This window comes from Agrilus planipennis, unplaced genomic scaffold (assembly GCF_000699045.2).
Source record: "Agrilus planipennis isolate EAB-ADULT unplaced genomic scaffold, Apla_2.0 scaffold193, whole genome shotgun sequence".
NCBI classification, from domain to species: Eukaryota; Metazoa; Arthropoda; class Insecta; order Coleoptera; family Buprestidae; genus Agrilus; species Agrilus planipennis.
In genome coordinates this window covers 337,186-360,658 of record NW_020442456.1, presented here as the reverse complement: position 1 = coordinate 360,658, position 23,473 = coordinate 337,186, and the positions used below count along the sequence as shown (strand labels likewise).

At 34.5% G+C, this 23,473-nt stretch overlaps 3 protein-coding genes across 4 annotated transcripts in view; 2 read left to right on the top strand and 1 right to left on the bottom strand.

The window, feature by feature from the left end:
• Positions 1–9,204, top strand: part of LOC108736776 — an 11,582-nt gene extending 2,378 nt beyond the window's left edge. The window contains exons 3-5 of the mRNA XM_018469337.2: positions 4,902–5,107; positions 7,263–7,670; positions 8,804–9,204. Coding sequence (XP_018324839.1) covers positions 4,902–5,107; positions 7,263–7,670; positions 8,804–9,000 — 811 coding nt within the window. The 3' untranslated portion in view covers positions 9,001–9,204. The remainder of the gene's footprint in view (positions 1–4,901; positions 5,108–7,262; positions 7,671–8,803) is intronic.
• Positions 9,205–14,323: 5,119 nt separating this feature from the next.
• LOC108736774 (tRNA (guanine-N(7)-)-methyltransferase) lies at positions 14,324–15,735 on the bottom strand. The gene is made up of 4 exons (XM_018469334.2): positions 15,524–15,735; positions 15,157–15,454; positions 14,884–15,099; positions 14,324–14,482 (listed from the first exon to the last, which is right to left on the bottom strand). The coding sequence occupies exons 1-4, from the start codon at positions 15,637–15,639 to the stop codon at positions 14,348–14,350; spliced, it is 765 nt and encodes a 254-aa protein (XP_018324836.1). The 5' UTR covers positions 15,640–15,735; the 3' UTR covers positions 14,324–14,347.
• A 437-nt stretch (positions 15,736–16,172) lies between these two features.
• LOC108736792 (josephin-1) lies at positions 16,173–18,952 on the top strand. 2 transcript variants are annotated; one of them, XR_001937775.1, is made up of 4 exons: positions 16,173–16,594; positions 16,671–16,851; positions 18,442–18,626; positions 18,701–18,741. XR_001937775.1 is itself a non-coding variant. In XM_018469365.1 (3 exons), the coding sequence occupies exons 1-3, from the start codon at positions 16,332–16,334 to the stop codon at positions 18,806–18,808; spliced, it is 552 nt and encodes a 183-aa protein (XP_018324867.1). In that variant the 5' UTR covers positions 16,173–16,331; the 3' UTR covers positions 18,809–18,952. The 2 variants fall into 2 exon arrangements, 1 of the variants encoding a protein (XP_018324867.1); XM_018469365.1 differs by lacking the exon at positions 18,442–18,626 and having other exon boundaries at positions 18,701–18,952.
• The last annotated feature ends 4,521 nt before the right edge of the window (positions 18,953–23,473 follow it).

The window sequence follows — 23,473 nt, the reverse complement described above, 5'->3', positions numbered from 1 at the left end:
TTCTGACTGTAAAAGGTAACAACAGGCGTCACTATCCTCGCCAGAAAATTTATTACAGATGTTTGTCAAATTTGCATTAATATCTGCTGGACCGAACGTTATATGGATATTGCAGCAAATCGCCGTCACCTCCCTTCTTTACGCTGCCACTAGATTTAAAGAAGCAACTGTCGTTACCGATACAAGCATTGACAAAATAGAGGTTGATTTAATGTTATATTTACTTCTATAATGATACACGGATTTGATAATACCTAATAATAACGGATAAATGTATGTACATAACACCTTCAAATCTTTTCCTTTTCTTCTGTTCCTTTCCCATTTCAATTTGGGGTCGGCCCTCCTAATAGTTTTATGCTACAACTATCTGTTGTGTGCTGTCTCTATATCGGCGTTAATGGCTTTAACTGTCGCAGATGGGTAACCCCTTCCTCTTTTCTCCTCTATATGGTCTGAAGGACGACGGACCACGTGGCCATACCATCTCCGTGGATTTTCTCTGAGCTCATCCACTATATTTGCGACTTTAAAGGTCCCCCTTATGTAATAGTTCCCAATTCAGTCTTTTCTAATAGCCCCGCAGGACTAGCGCAGCATTTTCTTTTCAGCAACATGGATCCTCTGTTCGACTGCTTTTCGTGTGAGCCAGTATTCGGGGCCGTATGTAAACACTGAACGTACTGCTTGTTTGTACCCTTCACTCTAACAGGAACTCGTGGGTCACAGAGTACACCTGTGAGCTCACGCCACTTTAACCAAGATCCGGTGATTCTGTGTTCCACGACCTTTTCGGTACTGGCTTTTGGTGCTATTGTCGACCCTGGGTACTTGAATTGCTCCACTTAATTTAAAGTGGTACCATTGATAATGGGTGAAATATGTAGGCTATCCACGCGAGTCCTCTGCTTTCTAGAGCCGCTAGCCACATATGCAGGTCTGATGACCATGGTGCAGGTTTCTGGATGTTTTTGGTGATATAATTCTTAAGCAGATTGAACATGACCGGACTAAGAGCTGACCCCTGATGGACCCCTTCCTAGCCTCAAAAGGTCCCCTAGTTCCTGCTGAGCTGATCACTCTTGTTGAAATGCCTTTTATGAGGTCTATGTATGGTTCTGGAAACTGTGCCCTCAGTGCTTCCCATATCAGTTTTCTAAGAACCCGATCAAATGCTTTCTCCAGGTCTATGAAGATAAAGTGAAGAATAAATAGCGTCAAAGTACCGAAACCTCAAGTGAAGCCACATTGGTTTGTTGTATTTTTAAGCCGTGTCAGTCTGTCTACAAGGATACCTCTCCCATATTTTCAGAGTATGAGACGTGAGTTTTATGCCTCTGTAGTTGGAGCAGGCGACAGCGTCTCCCTTGTTTGTATAAAAGGGTACAAGATTGCTGAATCTCCACATTTTCTCAACCAGACAGGTGGTTCTGGGACTGACGTTTCCTCCGGGAATTCTTTATTTCACAAACCCTTATACTATTCCTGTCATCAACTCTTTATTTTGCTGTCGGATGTCAACAAATTTCCTTTACTATCTTTAATGTACTTATTTTACTTTATGTCTTTAGTTTTACTATTTTTACATTTAGCTAGTTCAAAAATTTCATGTTCCGACTCAACATTCTCCAGGCTGGCATAGAACGCATCATTATATTCAGCGCTCGAGTCGGTCACTGTTACTTTTGCTATATTTTTAACCCTTTCGTATTCTGATCGGTCGTCCACCGTGTTCGTGTCCTGCCACCTTTTAATAGCAGTTTTCTTTGTTTTTTAGGTGCATCTTTTACGTCGCTATTCCACCAGCTAGGATATTTGTTAGTTTTTAATTTGCCTTTTAAAACTCCAAGGATTTTACTCGCAATATCGTGATATATTGAATGAATATCGTTCCATAGCGAGTCGCAAACTTTAGGTTCATCGAGAGTTTATTGAAGGTTGGTTGATGAATTTATGGTCGGCAGATTCGTTAAGTTGGTACCACTTAATGCGTGGTTCACCTTTGCGCTTTTCCGCAGAAGCAGACCACCAGGAGTCTGTATTTGGTTGTTGAAGGTTCAACCGGGAATGACCTTGCAGTCTTTAAAATTCTTAAGAATGGAACGGCTACAAAGAATCTAATCGACTTGGCTGAATCTTCCGCCACTTTTTTTTGTGATCAAATGCTCTTCTTTCTTCTAAAAATCAATGTTAGCCGTAGACATCAAACTTATCGACGAAGTCCAATATTTCTTCGTTTTGGCCCCTCGACTCAACATGTCCGTTCAGATCTCCTACGACTATTGTCCGTTTTTCTACTGAGAGTGATTCCATCAGATTTCTTAGATCATCCCAATAATACAGCTGCTTTTCCTTATTCTTGCAACCTATTTGACGTGCATACACAGATGTAATGTTGTGAGTCAGTTGATTATCGAGAACTAGCACACATATTACTCTGTCGCTAAAGTGGAACGTTTAATGATACTTTGTTTGAGTTGTTCGTCTAAAATAATACCTATCCCATTCCTGGGTGGAGGTTCCATAATAGAGGAGTTGATGGTTGTTACCGATATCTGGAGCCTTAGCGCCCTTCCACTTAGTTTATTGGATGCAGCATATATTAATCTTACGTCTATGTAGGATTTCAAGCAATTCTCGACAATGTCTAGTCAGGGATCCAATCTTCTAGTTGGCTATGCGCAGAAAGATTGCGCAGCGTCTATCGTCGCTCACAGGGGACACCTTAGTATTTTTCGCATATCCTGACCTCTAATCGTCGCTTCAGAAGGGCGCCCTAGCATTTACATTCTTTTCCTTGTTTGGTAACAGTTGATTTTTAAGGCTGGTTGCTACTTGACATCAAGACTGTCACCATCCTGAATGTGCGAGCGCCGACGTTGACCCATTACAGTTTCATCCTAAAACTTTTGGGTGTTTCATTCCCATCAGCCAGTAATAATGCTGGCGGGCAGTCTCTCCGGACTACGCCGGAAGGTAGGGCGGAAGGCCCTCTTCAGCCTGCTTTCAGGAATCGTGGGAATGGGTGGTGGTGGTTCGGGTGAGAAAGATGAGACGGACGAAATGAAGACAGAAGAGAATGAATGATTTTCTGTAGAATATTACTGCCTCAGCATTTGCCTAGGTAATCCAAGGAAACCACAGAAAAACTTGGACCAAGGCAGACGGACCCGGAATCGAACCGGCGTCCTCCCGAATGCTAAGCAATGGTCTAAACCTCTAGACCATACCGCTCGGTGAGTTTCATCCACCGAACAGGCGCTCTTCTGCGTGCCCCATCCAAGACCCGCCGCACCGCCCATGATCTCGGCTCCATATACGGAGAAGCCCGGGACAGGGGTTTCAATATGAAATGAAGCGATAATAAGTACTTCGTTTCAGAAGAGTTATTAGTTTAATGTTTATATGAAAAAGAAGCTGATTAGCATGTGTAATTCTATAATATACAGTATATATGATCAGTAGGTACTTCGGAAAAATTAAAAGAGAAGAAGGTACATGAAAAAGAACTAGAATAAGCCATATTGCACTACCCAGTGATATATTAATTATATTATTAACATGAGGGTAACGATCCTACCGAAAGCCCCACCTCTCTTGCAATGATGGCCAGCACTACTTAATGTAATTGTGTAACGAGGCGTCGATACATGCTGTGGGGAAAACCCCCCACGTGAACATGGGAAAAACTGTCAGTTGTTTAATACAGCAACAGTAACGGTATACAATTAGCAAAAGTAATGGAGGTACATCCTTGTAGATGTGGTGTGTCGAACTCGGTCATAATTCATAATAGTAAGAATACAGGGAATTTTCCCTTAAAATCCTCACATTCCTTTAATAACTCGGACACTCAAACTGGGATTGTTTTTTTATTAATCGCAAAAATTTCGTCAGTACCCATCTGTTGTCTTTGCTGGCTTTTGTCCCTTCGGTGTCTCCTGTGTTCAGTGCCAGTTCATTCTCATTCCACCGTCCATATATGGCTACCATGTCCGCATAATCTGCGTGCGAATGCACTGTTTTTTGCTTGATAATTTCAAAATAAACTTATTTTTGTATTTTGTGTTAATAGCACTATCATTTCTAATCGAACGGTAACTACGGACTGCAGACTATACTAATCGTCATCGCGTACAATTGGCCCGTCTGCGTACCAGCTGCTGCGAAGGTTACAAGTGGGCATGTGGTTCGCCACTTGACGCTTGCGATAACGAAGGACAATAAGATAACACGACTGGCAACATGACGGCTCATTAACTACTACTTTTTGTGCATAGGCTTTACACCTCCCACGTTGTTTCGGTATCACGCAATGCGCTCGTTAGTGCATGCGCTATCTTTTAAGTACTCCGGAATACTAATCAAGCGTAGTGTATACAGCCGTCAAGCTAGCATAACTAAAAAATGAATTTCGAAAATGTGGAAATGAAGTGCCTTTTAGGGGCTAATTTGAAGCGAAGACAAATGGACGAGCTCAAAAAAATTCTTTAATAATTTTTTACTTCAAATCATAGTAACCTAAACCTAGGTTACGATTAGTTTAGGTTGTTGCCCTGATTTAAAATTTAATCTTTTGTCTTTAATTTTGTCTTTGACCCCAAATTTGGCCACTTTGTCATACGTGTGACTGGGACATGGGCATACTTATGGAACTATCAAACTATCATTGACTGTGATGTAAAAGGACCACATTCACATCTAAGGGGAGGTCCACTAATGCTGTAGCATTCAAAAATATTGTAATGAAAGTGATTTTGAATTATTTCTAGTACATTTAATCGCTCACTCATCAAATTGATCAATTGGTATTATCACAGCAAATCTATAAACTACATACATACATGTGTGGTAAAGGTTATAAATTTTCGTATTTCAAATACGCACTTAATTACTTTCAGATCACCTTCTGGACATGACATACAATGTGATTATGTTCCTGTTCTCTATACATTTAGAGTTCCAGTTTCAGCCCGAAATGTGATTCCCATTGCGGAAATAAAGAGTCAATATGTAAAATGTCCACCATTTTATTTACAATTAGACCATACGTTGGGTGTAATATGGAGTCTATATTCAAAGACTGCAGTCGACGATATGTCCTTAGGTAAGTAGATACATACTATGTGGATACTTAATAGCATTGTTCAAAAAAGAGATAGACAGGCAGGCGCTGAGGTAGATAATGTTTTATTTCATTTCAAAAGTCACATGAGTTGTCCAATATAGAGGAATTTTTCATAACGCTTAATATAAATGATATTGAAAAATAAGGTCGTCAGCCCTGGAAAAGCAAGATTGCACGGACCATGGGCAAAAAGCCCGGAAGAAAATAGCATCGATATTTTTTATTGACTTCCATAGAGTCCTCTGTTCTCCTATTCTTTTTAATACCTCTTCATTTCTAACCTTTTCTACCCACGTTATCCTCATCATTCGCCTATAACACCACATTTCGAAAGCTTCTAACCTTTTCTTTTCCACCGCGCCCACTGCCCATGTTTCACACCCGTACAACGCCGCGCTCCAAACATCATCAGTCCTAAGACTGGTTGATACGTGTTCTACCAGTCTTAGGACTGATGACTCTTTCCTATCCTGAGCTAAACTTCGCATTTACCTAACACTAAAACAACCAACATCCTTAACCATTTGCGAACAGTAATCTAATCTAGGTCTACCTCTACCCCTCCTAACTCTTGTTTCTGCCTCTAATATGTCTCTAACTAGACCTTCATGCTTGAGAAGGTGTCCTACCAACCTATCTCGCCTATTTCTTATTGACATCCATAGAATCCTCTCTTCTATTGTTTCTATTACCTCTTCATTTTTAACCTTTTCTACCCACGTTATCCTCATCATTCGCCTATAACACCACATTTCGAAAGCTTCTAAGCTTTTCTTTTCCACCGCGCCCACTGTCTATATTTCACACCCGTACAACGCCGCGCTCCAAACATACACCTTTAACAATCTCTTTCAAATTTCTAAATTATTCGTTCGCGAGCATAGAAGTGACTTTTATTAAAGGCGACACGACCCTGCGCTATCCTCTGCTTTATATCCCTACTACACCTTCCGTCCTGACTTATCTGACTTCCTAGATATCTAAAATCAGTCACTTCTTCTAATTTTTCGTCTTCTATCTTTATTTTCGCTCTTTCACTACTTTTACTTCCTTTGCATACCAGTATTTTAGTCTTACTTTTATTTATTTTCATACAATGCTGATGGTTTTTTTACAGTTTTTAATGTACAATTTTTATCCAGCAATACGAATATACTACCACGCCAATTGGTTTTAGGAAGTAAAACATCAAAAATGGTCCCGTCAGTTTTTTAAATAATGTTTAAGCATTGTAATTTGGAATCTTGTCTCGTTTTCCGCATGTATCTCGAAAATTGGCAGAATAATTGTAATAGTCCAAAAAATCAATGTACAGCGAATTGCAAGGCCTGTAAAATTAAATTTAGAGCCCTCGATCAGAGCTATTCTCACAAAGAAAAATATAAAACCCGTTTGAAAAGTAGTCATTTTTCAGAAATTTAGAAGTTCGATAAATTACTATTTTTACCATCGGTCTTCCAGTAAAAAGTAGTAATTGTTGTACATAATAAGTGATTCTCCTCTGCCTTGGTTTTCTTTCTTCATACGAAGAAGCAAAGTTTGCAAACGTTCATTAGCTATTTACAAATATTTAAAGAAAACAAGTAGTGAGCGTGTACACGCATAAGAATTGAAACTTCTTTAGATTGTATATTATAACAGAATTTTTAAAAAACAGTGACTTAAACTATTGCATTAACCAATTACTAAATACCTGAAAAATACAACTTTATTTCGGGGGGACAAATGCGGAATATTGGTTTAATTTTGTTAAAAACTTCTACGTTTGATACAACACTACAGATTAGTTACAAATCAAAACAAACACAAACGCATATACTATATATATATACAGTACAACGTAAGATTTTTCATTCGGATCAGTAATATTTGCTGGATAGTTTGTGAATTATTACCAGGCGAACGCATACAAATTTCTCAATTAACCGTCTTTTATTGTCAAATATATGTGCTTATGCTACAATGGTAACATCGAAAAATTCAAAGGCTAGTTACCCATATATTTTCCTCTGATATATAAATAGTTAATGTGGTTAATAAAAGAGGAGTGAGGTTAAGAAACAATTGACCTATTTGAAGCAAGAAACAATATTTCTTTAATTACTGTTCTTCCTGTCTTTTCTTTACCTTTCAGGAATCGCTCAATTACAATGGGCACTTAATTTCTTAGAGGGCATATACGATGAAAACAGTGTACATCCACAAGACGTAGCGATTTGCATTGAAGCAATTCAAGAAGAATTAATTCAGGAATATGCTCAAATAGCGGATGTCATAAAAGAAGGTGAAACATCTCAAGCTGCAGAAACTGCAGAAGGTGGAAAACCACAAGCAGCAGAGGGCGATTTGGAAGTATGCGAGGAGGAGCCGGAGAAACTGCCATTTTCAGTTAATTATGAGGAAATGTCGAAAAATCTCCCTAGCCGTATTGGACAATTTTTGTCGTTTAGAAAGCCATCAATAGTTCTTACTGGCGAAGAAATGGACATGGAAATAGAAAAAATTAATGAAACCTACAACGAATGTACAAAGCTTGGCAAAAGTAAGCCTTTTTGGAGATTACTACTACTACTACTGCTTACACCATGTACTATCTACATATCTACATACATATAGATATACATATATACATTATAATATGTCTATATGCAAATGAACTTGCAAATAAAATTTTTTCCGTTATAGCATTCTATAAAAGTAGAAGTAATATTATAGTATTATAGTTCGGCCGAATGAAGTCCTTATTAGTAAATTTAGTAGGCTACTAATAGTACTGAGTTAAGTAGTTGAGCGGGCCACTTCATGGTTACTAAGAAGTTTTTCTTATGTCGTCATTTTGTCATATAAAATTTCGAAACAGTAAACAAAAAAAATTGAAATAAAGAGTGAATTTATTATTATCTACATAAAAATTACGTACTTATAAAAAATGAACGAATGTAATTTTATTATTGTACAATATAAGTACAATGACGCCGCCTGGGACATGTTCATAAACAAATAGGTTATGACACTACTAAGTAGTAAAAGAAGTAAATGCGTTCAGGCAGAAATCCGCAGCGCTCAAAATTTTATTTACTGACTAACTTACTAAGTTTACTAAGGACTTAGTTCAGCCAAATACGTCCAATGTCAATGGATTGTTATATTTATATTTTTTATATTTTTCGACCACTTGTAGGATTTAACGTCTCTTCTTATGACCTATGCCAAAAAGTAACTTTTTTACGGACTTATAGGAAATTCGTTTTTTGAAAATAACTCCGAACTAGTCCACCCAACCTCATAAATTTATTTAATTTTGTTAAAAATGAAATTTCTCATTTTTTTTACATAAACATTTTTTGTGACAAGTTACAGCGGCGAAAAATGAAGATTTTGTAATTTTTTCTTTTTTAATCAAAGGCTTTCAGTCTAAGTGCTCTAAAAATTATTAAATTAAATTATGCTAATGAATGTTCAACTTATTATTATTGTATAGTATAGAAATAGATAAAGAGTATGTGCTAATGCTAATTATTCTATTTAATTTTATCTAACGAAAAAATAGAATGTCATAAAGTATCAACGAGATCCGTACTCTTCAAACACTCATTTAAAAAACGTTCTGCATTTATTAGTTTCTCGTTATTTAATAGTAATTCGGTTTCTTAAACAGCATATTCTCTTTTATAGAATGTCCACTTTATTCGAGGGATAGCCTAATGGATTTCCTAAAATCGTGGCGAAAAGAACAAATTGAAAAAATACAAGTGGAAATTAAGAGATTACAATCAATTGAATCGTTTCTTTGCAATGCGGATAATGCTGAATTTCCTCCTCTGGATGATATTTTGAAATCGGAATGTAAAGATGAGGGAAAAGAAGAGTAGCACTGATTTGAATTACAAATTGGTTAAGTTCGCTTAAGTTTCTGTTTTTAGCAGATACTTGACCATAAAACTTCTACTATTTAACTTGTAAAAATAAAAAAGGGAAAAATAATTATTTGTAACCAAATATTTTAAAAACAATTACAAGAAGGACAATTAAATGTATCTATTGATAAAATAAAACGAAAATTCTTTCAAACCAAATGCGCTATTAAGTAATGTCTATTCAAAAACTCGACAAACGCATCGGGCATTGTTCATTATCAAGAGAGCGACAATTGGAATTTAATAATGTCGAGTTTTTGAACAAATTAGTAAACATTATCTTCGTTTAGATTCATTTATACAGGTTATAAAGAAACAGGTGTGTAGCTTTAGAGGGTGTAAACAATAATGTTAAATCGGATGGTTAACTCGACAGCGTGGCTAAGGGAAAACACAACAAATTACAATTCAAAGCCAGTCTTATGCGTGAATTGACAACATGGTGTGCAATGCGATAAAAACCGCAGCTACATCGATAGAGGATGAAATGAGCTGTGCCGGTTATTGAACGTCTAACTGTAACATAATATATTGTAGAGAGCACGAGTGTGTTTGTGTGCGATCGGGCACACGTGTGCGTGTACAGCTTATCGATACGCCGACTAGCCGCGGGCACCTTTCTTCATGTGCGCCGTATTTGTAAATGGGTGTGTCGTACCTGCGTTCTAGGAAAGCAGTTAAACAGTTCAACGAAAAAATAAACTATCCGGATGTTTCCAGAAAGTTGCCGAAATTAAACAAAAGAGTTTTTAAAGGAAGAGACGATCTCCGAGAAGAAGTAGAAATAAATTGACCGTTCCAGAAATAAATTGACAGTGATAGCAGTGAAATAAATAGCTCAGTGAATAGTGATACATCAACAGTAGTGTAAATAAATAGAATAATTCATAACCTAAGTTTAGTAATAATTTAATAGTGTTTTTAAGTTCTTCAATAATTAGTGTAAATAAATAGTTTTTGTCATTATCAGTATTAGAAGTTAATTTTGTTAAACCCACGGACATTACAATATACACAATGTTTAGACGCCTATTATGATAACAGTGAATTAAATAAATAGATACATTTATTTGTTGCTGATAGCATGCGTCGCTATGTAAATTACACCTCAGCATGTATATTAAGAACACAAAAAAAAGCAAAAAAATTTTAATATACTTGACCACAGGAGCAAAATTTTCGTTATAATCAATTTCTTGGACTTGATCGAATCCTCGAGCAATCACAGGTACCTTCAAACTTCCATTATTTTTCTCACATAAAACCCACCTGCATGGGAGAAGTTTTTAACCTTTAGGTGAGTTTTCCAATTCCCACTCTCATCAGGTTTAGTGCATCAATTTCATCTTACATTGCTTTCTTCCAGCCATCATCTCTCAACGCATTTTTCACTCATATACCTTCTACTTCTCCAACCATAGCAAATTCATCATATCTGCTCAGTAGTTTTATATTCTGTCGATTCCTTAAAATGTATCTTGGCATTTCTTCACTTTCTTCTTGACTTGACTCTAACTGGTCGGTCTCACAGCTTGTAAAATGCTCCTCCTCAGTCTGTTCGCTTATTTAGATCCCATTTTAAGCTTATATGACCCTTTAACATTATTTTCTCTGACCTGCCTTGATTCACTTGCTTTGCAGTCCAGCTCTATATATCTACTCATGCTCAACACCAATTTGTTTATGAAATAATACATTGCATGACAATTCTACATGTCGTTCATTTAGCAGGTGAATTCAATATCCATGTTCTTCCACATCAGTGGCTTATTATGTGTTAGTTTTAGTGGATGATTTTTCCAAACATATGCGTAGAAACGAGCTAATACTTTAACTATTTTTAACAAATTAAAGACGGATTATTTCATTAGGATTGGAAAACGAAAGGAAATATTACAGGACAATGAGAATTAATTTTAGATCAGGTGGGAAAAATTATTAGAAAATAAAGTATAAAGACGATTTTTACTACATTTTATCATCCCCAAGGGAATATGACTAATTAAGAGGGTCAATAAGGAAGTTGTTTTATCATTTTCTTGGTCAGCTTCAAAAGTTTTTAGGTTTTTTGCATCTTTTAATCTTTTTTCTTTAGTGTTTTTTAGTTTCTTTTGTTTATTTATCGTATTGCTGATTCTTCCTTTTTCTTTCTATTTTCTTTTATTCTTTTTCTTCTTAGTTAATTTTTTCCGATGTGCTGGTGAAAATGACTGTTTTTTTAACTGGCCTTTTGTTTCTATTAGACTGTAGAGGTGATACCATTTCTATGTCAGTAAGTGGTACTGAGTAAGATTGGTTTTTTTTATTTGTCATATGAAATCAGAATTCATCATCCATGCGTACTTCTTTCGCAGGTATTATTTGGTTTAACGTTAACAAAAAGTTGCTAGAGAGTTGAGACGTTTCTTGAGATCCTGTTTGAGTTAAAATACTATTATCTCAGATAAGTTAAGATTCATTATGGGATACTGTTGGAATTAAATAATCAACATTAGTGTTTCTGTTGTCAAGGGGAGTTTCCGGCGCAACAAAACTTGCGAAAGTGCCTTTGAATTTATCCGGATCGACTGGGTAAATTCTAGCAGAGCTGAAGCAATTTATAACTTAATCTTTGCTTATTGTTCGGTTAAAAGCTTTTGTATAAAGATCTACGACATCTTATGCTGTAATTTTAGCTCCAGGATTGCTGACCATTAAGGATTCACATTTTCTATTGTTTGCAGTTTTTAATAGTCAGGGAAGGTTAAGTCTAACGGCTGCATTATGTGCGATCCATGTTAGAAATATATCTACAACAAACTACGTTTTTGTACAATAATCAACAATTTTTGACAACTTTTTTTCATAAAAATTTGTAGAGTTGTAACTCATAATTACAAAATTCTACAACTTTCTACGAAAAATTGAAACTCATTTTTTTCCCGCGTCATAAATTGTAGAACGTTGGTAATAAACAAAAATTTTCAACAATAAATAATAACTTACTATGCAAAAACATTAATTTTCAATTGAAAAACGTAATTTGTTGTAGTTCCTCATGAAATACTACAACATTCAATGATATTCTAAATATACGCTAAAAATTAGATCAAAATATATAAATATATTTACCTTAAAAACCAAGCACAGTCGTCCGTCGTCAATGTTTGTTACGCACTAAAAATGGCGAAATGTAACACGTTATCGCAGCGGCCGCGCGCGATAGAAAGGGATTGAGTAGATATCTGTTAGTCCGCATTTACCCCGCGTTCGCAATTCTCCCCATCGTTCCCTACTTTTCACTTTGACTTTTTACAATAAAAGTTCATTCGGGCCGTTCCTCAATAGGTAAATAAAAACTGGCCGATAAGTTTATAAGACATATTTTTTATTGATTATAAACGCCACATCCTCTATAGCTGGTTATGCAGGACCGTCAGCTCTGGCATATTTTGAGCAGTGGTCATTTAACTATAGACCTAAATTTGTATACAATGAGTTCTATTCTACTCTAAAAGCTTAAACCACCCTGCGCCCCTCTTAAACGATCATTGGGTTATTTCTCCGCTCTCTTATTTAATAACAATGAAAGAAATATATTGTTCTTCGTGTCATTTTAAGAAGATAGTTTATAAACATATAGAGGGATGTAAGCTAATATATCTAATTTTTTGTTTAAGAAATCAAATTTGTTTAATTTGAAACACTATAAAAAGAAAAACAGAATTGCAAGATACTGAGTACGCGCCATAGCGGGCACAACGATGTACTAATACATTAAAAGGTTTATTTAAAAATTGCTAGATACGTTTACTTTTATTTCCAAGATATTTTTAGTTACTAAAAAAGTTGTTAAGTGTTAAATGTAACACTTATCTTTAAATAACAATACAGCTTCACCTCATTTTGTCTACGGGGCATCCTTGTATTATTAAATAAACAGAAAAAAAAAACATCAGATTTCATGATCCTTCATTTGCAATCAACTGCTCACACTAAAACGACATTATAAAAGCATAAGCAATAGATGTAGGTTTGGATTTTGAAACTAATGATCTAATTCCAGCAAATATAACGGCTTGTTGCTTAATTCTACAAGACCGGATGGTTCGTTACAACACTGTTACCAACATCACCAATATTGTAATCGGATGTGCAACGTTTTAAGACAGAACGTAACACCATATTTAAGAAATTTGCTTTCAGTAAGATAAGCAATGATGCACATTTTTCCCAGCATTTCTTTGATGACAACTTACACCCCATTATGTGAATCAGAATGGATGGCCTATCTGAAATTATGATGAGTTCGAATGGAATCATCATCATCAAACAATTAGTGAAATAGGGAATGCTTTAAGCAATTCGATGGTTATACATGTCAAAGATGTGAAGAAACGGAGGTGGATGTCGAAAGAATTTCCCCATCTGCAAAACATTATCAACTTAAAGGGGATTTAAAATGCCCGCCCTTAACAAAATTCGCAGATTATACAGCCACTTTAGTTTGCACCTATCATTTTTTGCTACATGATTCGCACTAGAATAGCGTATTAGAAAACGTTTCCGTTCCTAAAAATTAGTTACTCAAACATTAAGAATATTTATATACTATTGAAATAAATACAATAAATGCTTTTTCCGCTCTCCTTTTTACTTACGAGTAATAATAGGGAACAATATAAACATTTCAACATAATAAACTGAGACAGTAGCCAGTTATCAGCAACATAGTTAAGAGCAGTATTTAATCGCGGTTATAGAATTTTGTTACACTTCTATGATAATAAATATATGTTACCACAAAAAATAAAATTTGAATTTTTTAGAATTTGAAGATTCTTTTTCGGAATACAATATTACTAACTACAATCACATTTCGCATGGCGTAATTTTGGGAGTGGCTACCAGTGGAAATAAAATTGCTATATAAAGATACTTATGAATATTTTTATTAATAAAAAAAAAAAAAGAAAAAAAACGTTTTATGATCTAGTAGTCCATCAATTACACCCTCCTCGTCATTTTGAAACAGATCATGTAGTTTGGGGTTGTTATTCATCGCACAATGTTTTTTTTTACACATTTCCAGAATCAACTAGCACGTGTGCATGTAGCATGATAGTTAAAGTTTACTAATCCAACTCTCCGCCAACGACAGATGCTGAAAGCGTATGACATTGAAACCGATCAATGACACTACTCCTCATTTTGTAATAGAACCGGCCAAAACACACTACTATTTATTTCATACAAGTATAAACGATAGCGCAGCATACCAACATTAAAAATTAAAAACAGTTCTTAAATCTACTTTATTCTATTAATTCAGATTTGAAATTAAAAAAGGATCTTCAACTCTTCGAAAAACTGCTAAAAACTTATCCCCTTGGGTGCGAGTAACTTTCTTTCCTTCTTCAGAACTATCATACAATTTCTCGACAATAGGATCACTCTCCTGGAATTTAAACAATTATTTTTATATCAAACTCTCACGCAACCACTTAATTATTGAATAAAATTCAATTACTGCTACATTTGTTACTTCATTTAATTAAATTATTCAAAATTGTTAGAATAGTTAATCATTAACTACATACATATAAATAAAATTGTAGTACCAAAATAGCTGCCTTTTTTTAAGCTCAAGTGGTTATTTGTAAGCTATTAAGACACAAACGACCTTTAAGAAGCATTTCGTCTATCTTCAAAACGACTGAACTGATTTCATTAAAAAGTTACGTACACAAAAAGGAGGATCTTTGAAACGGCTGAACTGATTTAAATAGGGCTTCTTTTCTCACGCGAACGAAATCGCGAATAAAACCTAGTTTAAAATATTTGAAAATGAATTCATACCAATTCTAATGGTTCTATTTGTTGAAATAACGAATGATCTGTAAAATGTTTAACAATCCATTCATGTAAATCTTTAACATCTGTAATTGTATACACTATCCCACCAACTGATAAAACGTAGGCATATTCTGCTAATAAATTTTTATTTATTATCCTCCATTTATATTTCGCCTTCTTAAAATGAGGATCTGGATATAAAAAGAACAATTTTTCTAACTAAAATAATACAGAAAAATATTAATGATGACGGTCGATAAAGCTCTACAGATTTACCTGTCCTTTTCTAAAATAGTTTGGTAAATATTTCATTGCATTTGTTCTTAAACAAGCTATATTTTGAAAACAGCCTGGTTGTGCCTTTCGTAATGCATGTATTCTATCTATTACATAATCTGAAACTTTAACACGAATTTCTACACCTAAAATTAATCTTTGAGGAAACATAGGTGAAATTGTTACTAAAAGTCCACCATATCCGCAACCTATATCAAGGAATTTAACTGTTCGTTCTTCATTAATATGTATTTCAGGATAATATTGAGACCAATTTACCTCAAGAGGATTTTTTGGGCTAAAATTAGTAATATTTATCCTAATTAACAAGAAATACAATCATACTTATTAACATTATTTTGCTTACTAGGTCAAACAGTGATCTGCAATTGGATTTGCATGTGCTCTTTGTCGATAATACTTTTTTTGAGGATAAACCATTTTTTTAAATCCACGAGGTTTGCGTTCATGTGTATCCAGCATCCAATGGTATTATACATTTAATTTTTATTGTTGTACATGATAAATAATAATATCAACCTATTCATCCATCACCCGTCCCATACCATCCAACATAACCTAAATGAAAGCCATAGATAATAGATACAGCTACGTGTGTGGCTACGAACCCATTAATAATACCTACTAACCATAAATACTAAATAAGAATAATGGTGCTGCAAAATGTATTTACTTTTAGACTTTCCTTGATAAAATATGTTAAGTGTGAAATTTCCCAATAATAAAAATGACTAATTTACAAAGGTGTGAAGGCATAGAAGAGCCTATCATAATTTTTTTTTGAAATTTCGACTTACAGCTTAAAAATTCGAATTCCAACTCTATATTTCGGCTAACCACTGAAACTTTTGACCATAGATAAGCCTTGAAATTGCATCTATTATTTATGTGTTGGGCGCATGTTGGGCGTTATTTTTAATCTATGAGTTTATTCGAATTTTGACTTTTGGACTAATCTATGACTATTGGACTATTATCTATGGCTATGGATTTGAGTTACTGATATGGTTGTTGATGATTTGTATGATACTTGCATGGTACGAATTTGATGATTTAACTAACTTCAACGATTTATTATTCTTGGCGCTCACGGGCCTACCAATGCAAAAATTCTCTTCGAGGTGACGATTTCTTTTTAGTAATGGAATTTTAAAATGCATTCAAATGAAAATTGTCCCGAAGTATATCACGAAAAACAGGTTAAGGAATTATGTGCTTTACATGCTTTAAACAATTTATTTCAAATGAAAGATTATTTTTCCAAAGTGGATTTTGATAATATTTGTTACTCTTTATCACCTAATGTTTGGATAAATCCTCATAGGTCAATATTTGGTTTAGGAAATTATGACGTGAATGTTATAATGAAAGCTTTACAAACTAAAGGGTATGAAGCAATTTGGTTTGATAGACGAAAGTAAGATTGTGTTTTATCACTACTTTATAACAATGTTATAAGCTTATTTCTGTAATACAAGAAATGGTTATTGTAGGGATCCTTCTTGTTTAATTCATAGTAATATTTTTGGATATATATTGAATATTCCAACTGATTTAAAATTTGGATTGATTACTCTTCCTGTATATCGTAGACATTGGATAGCAATAAGGAAAGTTCATAATGTCTTTTATAACTTAGACTCTAAATTGCAAACACCAAAAGTAATTGGATTGGTAAGATAAACTATAAAAATAGTTACTTATTATTTTATTATAAAACTTATATACATGTTATCGATAATATGCACAAAACCAAGTAATTTGCAGGTTCCCTAGTTAGCCTGCATATTAACTGAACAAGTTTTAAAATGTGGAGGGTTAGTCAAGATTGCCTATCTAGCTAGTTATTATACGTTAGGTTCCTAGGGTAGGAATAGCAATATTAGGGAGATGTTTAGTCTCATTAAAATATAAAATTTTAAAATTACAATTAAAATAGGTAATGGACTTTGAAACCATAGTTTGTAGAAAAGTACATTTTACACACCTACAATGCTAAAATAAAGAATGCTCCACATCACATGTGTATTGTTGCCTTGGAGCATTAATACCTCCAGGCAGCATCTTACCTTTTTTACATAATGTTTTTTGTTTAATATGAGACTTTTTAACTTGGAAGATAATTAGTTACTTTTTTTTTGAATTGTTACTAGGTATCTTAATTAGTTTAATTATTATATCACAAAAATTGTTTAACAAGTTTAATGCATTACTCTACGAACTCCCCCAGGCTGCAATCTCATAAACATCTGTAAAAAAATAATTCATAGTGATTATTAAAAGATTTTTTTGACCATAAAAGCCTTTAATTTGAAAAAATGAAAAATAAATACTTCGTTCTCTAGACATGTTGTTAACATGGCATTTCAATTTCATATCTGAGTTAAATAAGATCCCAAGGTAGAAAGTATATTCAACTTTGGTTATTCCATGACCCTCACACACTATAGGTACCGTAGGTTTAATATCTTTACTTATTTTTGACCCAACAAAGTTCCGTAGTTTTTTGCTGTTATTATAACTTGAAACAAAATTAAAACTAGAAACTTCTTTCTTCTATTTGAAATGTAGAATTTTTTGTTTTACAAGGTTTAATTATCCCTTGCGTTGTGAAGTTACATTTTGGTTTACTTACCATTTTATTAGTTATCTTGTTCTGATAATATCTATTTATCAATGTCCTTATTCTAATAAGAATATCTACACATTCATTAGTATCCTTTTTATCGTATAATTCCATATTATCTTGTTAGCTAACTTCCGAAATTTCTTGTAATTGATTGGGTTCTTACTGAATTCAAAGTTTGTCAAATTATTATTCCGAACATTACTTAATTTGAATGTTTGTTTGCATGAGTATCAAGATTTTTAAACTGCATGAGAATTTACCAATACATGAACTTTTGGTCATCTTTAAGTCTAATTTTTGAGTAAAAACATGGTGTGTATTGTTCTTCTGTTATTTTTTATTATTTATTTATTTTATCTAACGCTACGCGAGTATAGCGTCAAGGAAAACGGAACATTAGTCCATAGTCCCTTTAGCTTTAACGGTTTTGAAGATGTTAATAATCAGTATGCAGATTAACTAGGAAAAGTTCATATTTTGTACTTTAGCAGAACAGACTAAATTAACTCGTTAATTTACATATTAACGATAACAAAAAAAGTTAATATATGTATTACTCTTACATTATACATACAATTTTTTAAACATTCACGTCTCTGACCTTTGATTTGACTTTATTTTTATTTTTTTTAAAGACATTATACCGATAAAGACATTAATCGCATTATTGTACAAGTCATTGAAGGTTTTAAAAATTAGTTGGCAAACCCAGATTAACTTGTATTTTCCTTGATATAATTAAAAATTGGTAACTGCATTAAAGGCATTAACTATCGAAGGGATTATTTTGTGAACAACTCAATTTTGTTTGTATTTTTTCGTGAGTTAAAGATCGTTCCCCGCGGTTTCACCGTACAAAAATCCCAGTAATTTGGTTTTGTTTAAATGTTTTAGGAGTCTGACCTTAACAAATTCTTAAAAAAGGAACTTGAAAACGAGGATAATCAACTGTTTGTTGTGGTAACTAACGAAGTTGGAGAAAAGCAAAGTTGGTGTAATTAAAACATTTCGTTTCTTCATTGGCACAGTAAACAACTTAACATGCTAAAATTGGAAAGATTTATGGTATATCATACTTTTCCACATTAATTTTAACATACGTATTTTATTGTTAAGAACATAAAGTAATATATATTTTATTTTCTATTCGCCAATCGTCAAATGTTTTCAAAAGAAACTACTTCCTGTGGTTTAGATATTTATTTATTCCAAAAAATGCCGTAACTGCTTTAACGTTGTCCTTTCATTTTTTATAATCATGTACCAGTTACTAATATGTAGGTAATATGTGATATAAGTCTTAGACTCAGTCTCGTAAATATTTCATGTAATACCTACATGCTTAACACTAGAAACACGAAAAGATCGACTGAAATGCTCATTATGGTTCACGGTAATTTGTCTAACAAATACCTAGAGCTTCCCCCTTCTCCTTTTTGTTGGCATAGTGATCGCATAATTATTAACTATGTTCATCTTTTACCTGAAGGTATCAAAATGCAGAGAAGGTTGTCCAAAATTTTAACACTTTGCACCTAATCTTACCTGAAATATTTACGGGATATGGACAAATTTGTCACTTCGTAAATATTTCATATATTTATGGGATATCGATAAATTTGTCATTCCGTAAATATTTCATGTACGATTAGGTAGAGAGTGAAGAAACGTAGCTAATTAAGAATTATGTGATCATTATGTCAGCAAAAAGAAGAAGCGGGAAGTTCTAGTTATTTGACAAACCACCGTGGGCCACCACGAGAAGTATAGTCGCTTTTTTAGTGTTTTTAATGTGTTCGGCATCTAGATCATAATATAGGTATTACAAATAATACTTATAAGGATCTTTCAAAATGGTTTTTCTAAATGTTTGTCTTTTGATGCCTAACACTAAGCTTCCACCAACGGTGCTGGGTTCCCTCTGGTAGGGAAATTCGAATACTTTTTAAGAGTACCATAGGTATTACGCTTTCTGAAAAATTTAAAAAAAATAGAATTATCCATTTAACGTGTAAAATTTAACGAAAAGGACAAAGTGTGCAGTACCTACCGGAATTAAAGAAAATTAAAAATACATGAAATTGTGGGCTAAAGCAATAAGACAATCAAAACAGAAGTACATAAACATTTATAGTGTTATTACTGTGACTAACAGAAAACCAAATTTTCATCAAAAATTACACATATTGAGGTAGTTTTACTGACCTATCTACAAGGTCTATCTTTCCATCACTACATGACGCGCTTCTCCTTTATAATTCTGACTTAGCTGGTGTAGTTTCCGTGTGCAATACATTGCACAGGAAGAAAAGTACGAATTAGATTCCTTAATAATAAATTTTTTAACCGGCTTAACCATAACGAAATTTAAGTGTAAATAGATGATACGTATGGTGCCCTCTATTCATACTATCTCGCCATCTCATTTTGGTCGATATTTTATTAATAAAATGGTCAATTTTAAAAAAACTACATAATCAGTATGATAATAAAATAATTTCTTTTACATAAATAAAATGTATAATTTGGCAACATTGAATGAGTAGGTACAGGAAAATCACGTTATACGATGGCTGCACCTATAGATAAGACCATCCTTTTGGGCACTGGGTTTTTTTGCTATGGCTATCTATGGTATTATGGTAGGTGTCATTCCTGTTATCTATGGTTTATGTTTATAACATAATTTGTTTGGACGTATAACATTTGAGGTCATGTTTGATGTGTCAAGCAAGTTTGGTGATAATTACGACCATATTTATATTACGACGTAGTTTTACGATTAGAAAATTTGATCGTGTTTTATTGTATATCGTAGTGGTTGCTGAAGAAAAATGGAGTATCAAGAATTGCATGTTATAGACGAACAATGCGTTGTAGTAAGTTTCAACTTAATTTTATTGGTTTTCCTAGTTTAACATTCCTCTTATTATAGAAAGTTGATCGAAAGTAAGTAATTACAAGTTAATTAACATTCAGTAGTAGTTGTAAAAGAATGAAAAATCAAGAAATTTTCTTGATTATAATTTTGAGATAACCTCATTACCTGTAATATTCCTTACCTAATCTACCTAATAAACAGTTTAGGTAATTTGTTGACTGATTTATTTATTCAATTCAAATTATTGATATCGTATAGTTTATAATTGAAAATGCAAAATTTTGAACACGAATAACCACCAAAACCTTGAAACATACCTGCACAATTAAATTTTTCGGTAATTTTTTACATTAGTTGACATTGGAATTGAGACATGAAGTTTAGTCAGGTAGGTAGTACTCACCAAGTGAAGTAGTGTAGTAGTATTTACTAGAATTTTGTTTATTATTTGTTTAAAAATGAATGTGAGTGAGATACAGGCCCTTAAAGTTTTCTTAATCGGAGGAAATACCGGTAGGTACGGCCCTGGCTTCAGCCTTCCGTCAGCTGTTCCCGCCAAACATCGTTTGTCCTAAAACATATCTTCCTAACATTATTCTAATGTATCAGCCCGCCTTCGGCGGGCAGGGGCATTAAACAAACTCGAGTCTGTCATACATCTACCTAACTAAACAATGACGTCATCAATGCATATTTGGCGAGAACAGCTGACGAAGGGCTGCAGCCAGGGCCGTACCAATCGAAATTTCCTCCGATTAAATAACTTTAGGAGCCTGTATCTCAAGCTACATTGGTTTCCGCACGGAATTAATGCTACCACACGATTCTACTTGGTCAGTACTACCTACCTGACTAAACTTCATGTCTCAATTCCAATGTCAACTAATGTAAAGAATTACCAATTTTTCTGATCGTGAGTAGTTGGTAAAGGTGCGTATATGTTTTTTGGTAATGTGTTTTATTATAAAAATTGCTTTTCTTCCTACATTTAATTAGGCGGATTTTCAATTAACCGAAAGACGTCAACAATTGCTTTGGTTAATTCAGTCCCCACTGTACTGCTCAGAAATATGTTGAGCATGTTCAAAGAATGAGATGCATAACATCTTAGCACAGAAATATTAAGAAATTTTCTGGTGAAAAAACAACTGATTATGATTTTAATTTACGAAAAAGCGCGAAAAATAAAAAAATACAAAAACAGTAGGAGCTCTGTGAAGTTGGAACCCCCAAATATGAAATTTTCTGATTAAAATGGTTCGTTTATCCAAGTTAAGCTAGGAAAGCCCCCGGATGGCTAAATCGATTATTCCAGCCTTCCGAACTATTATTCGTTTTGTCATCTTCAGCTATGTTGGCAGCATGTACATTCCAAGTTTGAGGTGGAAACTGTGGTGGAACATTTCAGATACGAATAGCTCTTTGCTAATTGCCAACGCTCTTGTATGATCCGGTTGCATACGTTCGATCAAAGTAATTGATGAGGTCGGTGTAAAAAAAACTTGGGTGTTTCATTCCCACCAGCCAGTAATGCTGGTGGGCGGGCAGTCCCTCCGGACTACGCCGGAAGGTAGGGCGGAAGGCCCTCTTCAGCGTGCTTTCAGGAATCGTGGGAATGAGTGGGTGGTGGTTCGGGTGAGAAAGATGAAACGGACGAAATGAAGACAGAAGAGAATGAAAGATTATCCGTGGAATATTACTGCTTCAGCATTTGCCTAAGTGATCCAAGGAAACCACAGAAAAACTTGGACCAAGGCAGACGGGCCCGAAATCGAACCGGCGTCCTCCCGAATGCTAAGCAATGGTCTAAACCTCTAGGCCATGCCGCTCGGTGAGGTCGGTGTATCTCTGTATCCAGGTGCCTTTTGAGAAACCCTGATTCCTTTATCGACTTTGTCCAGCGGCAAGAACGCCAGTCCGTCCAACATTTCGACAAAGGTACTTAACTTCTCATTGGTGAGATATTCATTCCGCATGCCCAGCTGTTGCAGTTGTCTATAGTTACTTTGGCAAAGATGAAAAAAGCAATTGTAATATCCTCTCCTAATACGGACTTTACGTCATTTATCTCTGCCTTTTCAAAATCGACGAAAATTTGTTCTGGATCCGGATATAACTTTCTGCGTTTACATTCTTTAACAAAATTGCGGAACATGGCCTCATAACTCGCTTCCGTTTTCTCTTGTAAAATTGAATAGGCCGCGGTTACAAAAGCTCCGAAACTCTTCACCGGGACAACGTATACCAACCGAAAAAGAGGCGGCGACAAAGCAAAGTTTTCGTCAATGTACCACGAAGGCGCATTGGAAAGACATTCTAGTTGCTTTGCTAGTAGTAGAGATTATAATCCTTCACTCATCCTCGTTAATTTTTGGATATTGCGATTGTTCACAAGCAAACACCGCTTCGGTTCTGGTCCAGTCGTCAACGTTCAATCTCCTGAAAAATACAATGTCAACGAATAATTAGCAAAGACTCTTTACTTTTCTTGGTTATTTTGAATAAAAATATTTTCACCTTCGATTGATAACTCCTCCGACGATATGGGGGCTTTGGGATTCCTAATCGTTTTATGGTTTCAAAGAGTAAGTATGTTTAAGATGCTCCTCCATTGGAATCCTGCTCTTGACGGAATTTGTCACTTTGGAAACCTCTTCAGCAAAAATTTGGGAAGATTTCGCCAATTTGTCTCTTATCCTTTCCTTCATTACCCTAACGGCCTTCATAGCATTAGTGGCTGGAGGGAATGAAATATCCAAAAGGTTTTTTTTAAGCATTCACAGTCT

Excerpts from the sequence above, each read along its gene's own strand:
- LOC108736774 (XM_018469334.2), bottom strand. The coding sequence starts at position 15,639 with ATGCTGGATACACATGAACGCAAACCTCGTGGATTTAAAAAAATGGTT. Across the intron at positions 15,455-15,523 it reads GCAGATCACTGTTTGACCTA|CCCAAAAAATCCTCTTGAGG; the intron begins GTAAGCAAAATA and ends TACTAATTTTAG. Across the intron at positions 14,483-14,883 it reads AAATAGAACCATTAGAATTG|GAGAGTGATCCTATTGTCGA; the intron begins GTATGAATTCAT and ends TTTAAATTCCAG.
- LOC108736792 (XM_018469365.1), top strand. The coding sequence starts at position 16,332 with ATGCATTCAAATGAAAATTGTCCCGAAGTATATCACGAAAAACAGGTT. Across the intron at positions 16,595-16,670 it reads ATTTGGTTTGATAGACGAAA|GGATCCTTCTTGTTTAATTC; the intron begins GTAAGATTGTGT and ends TGGTTATTGTAG. Across the intron at positions 16,852-18,700 it reads CACCAAAAGTAATTGGATTG|GAGTCTGACCTTAACAAATT; the intron begins GTAAGATAAACT and ends TAAATGTTTTAG.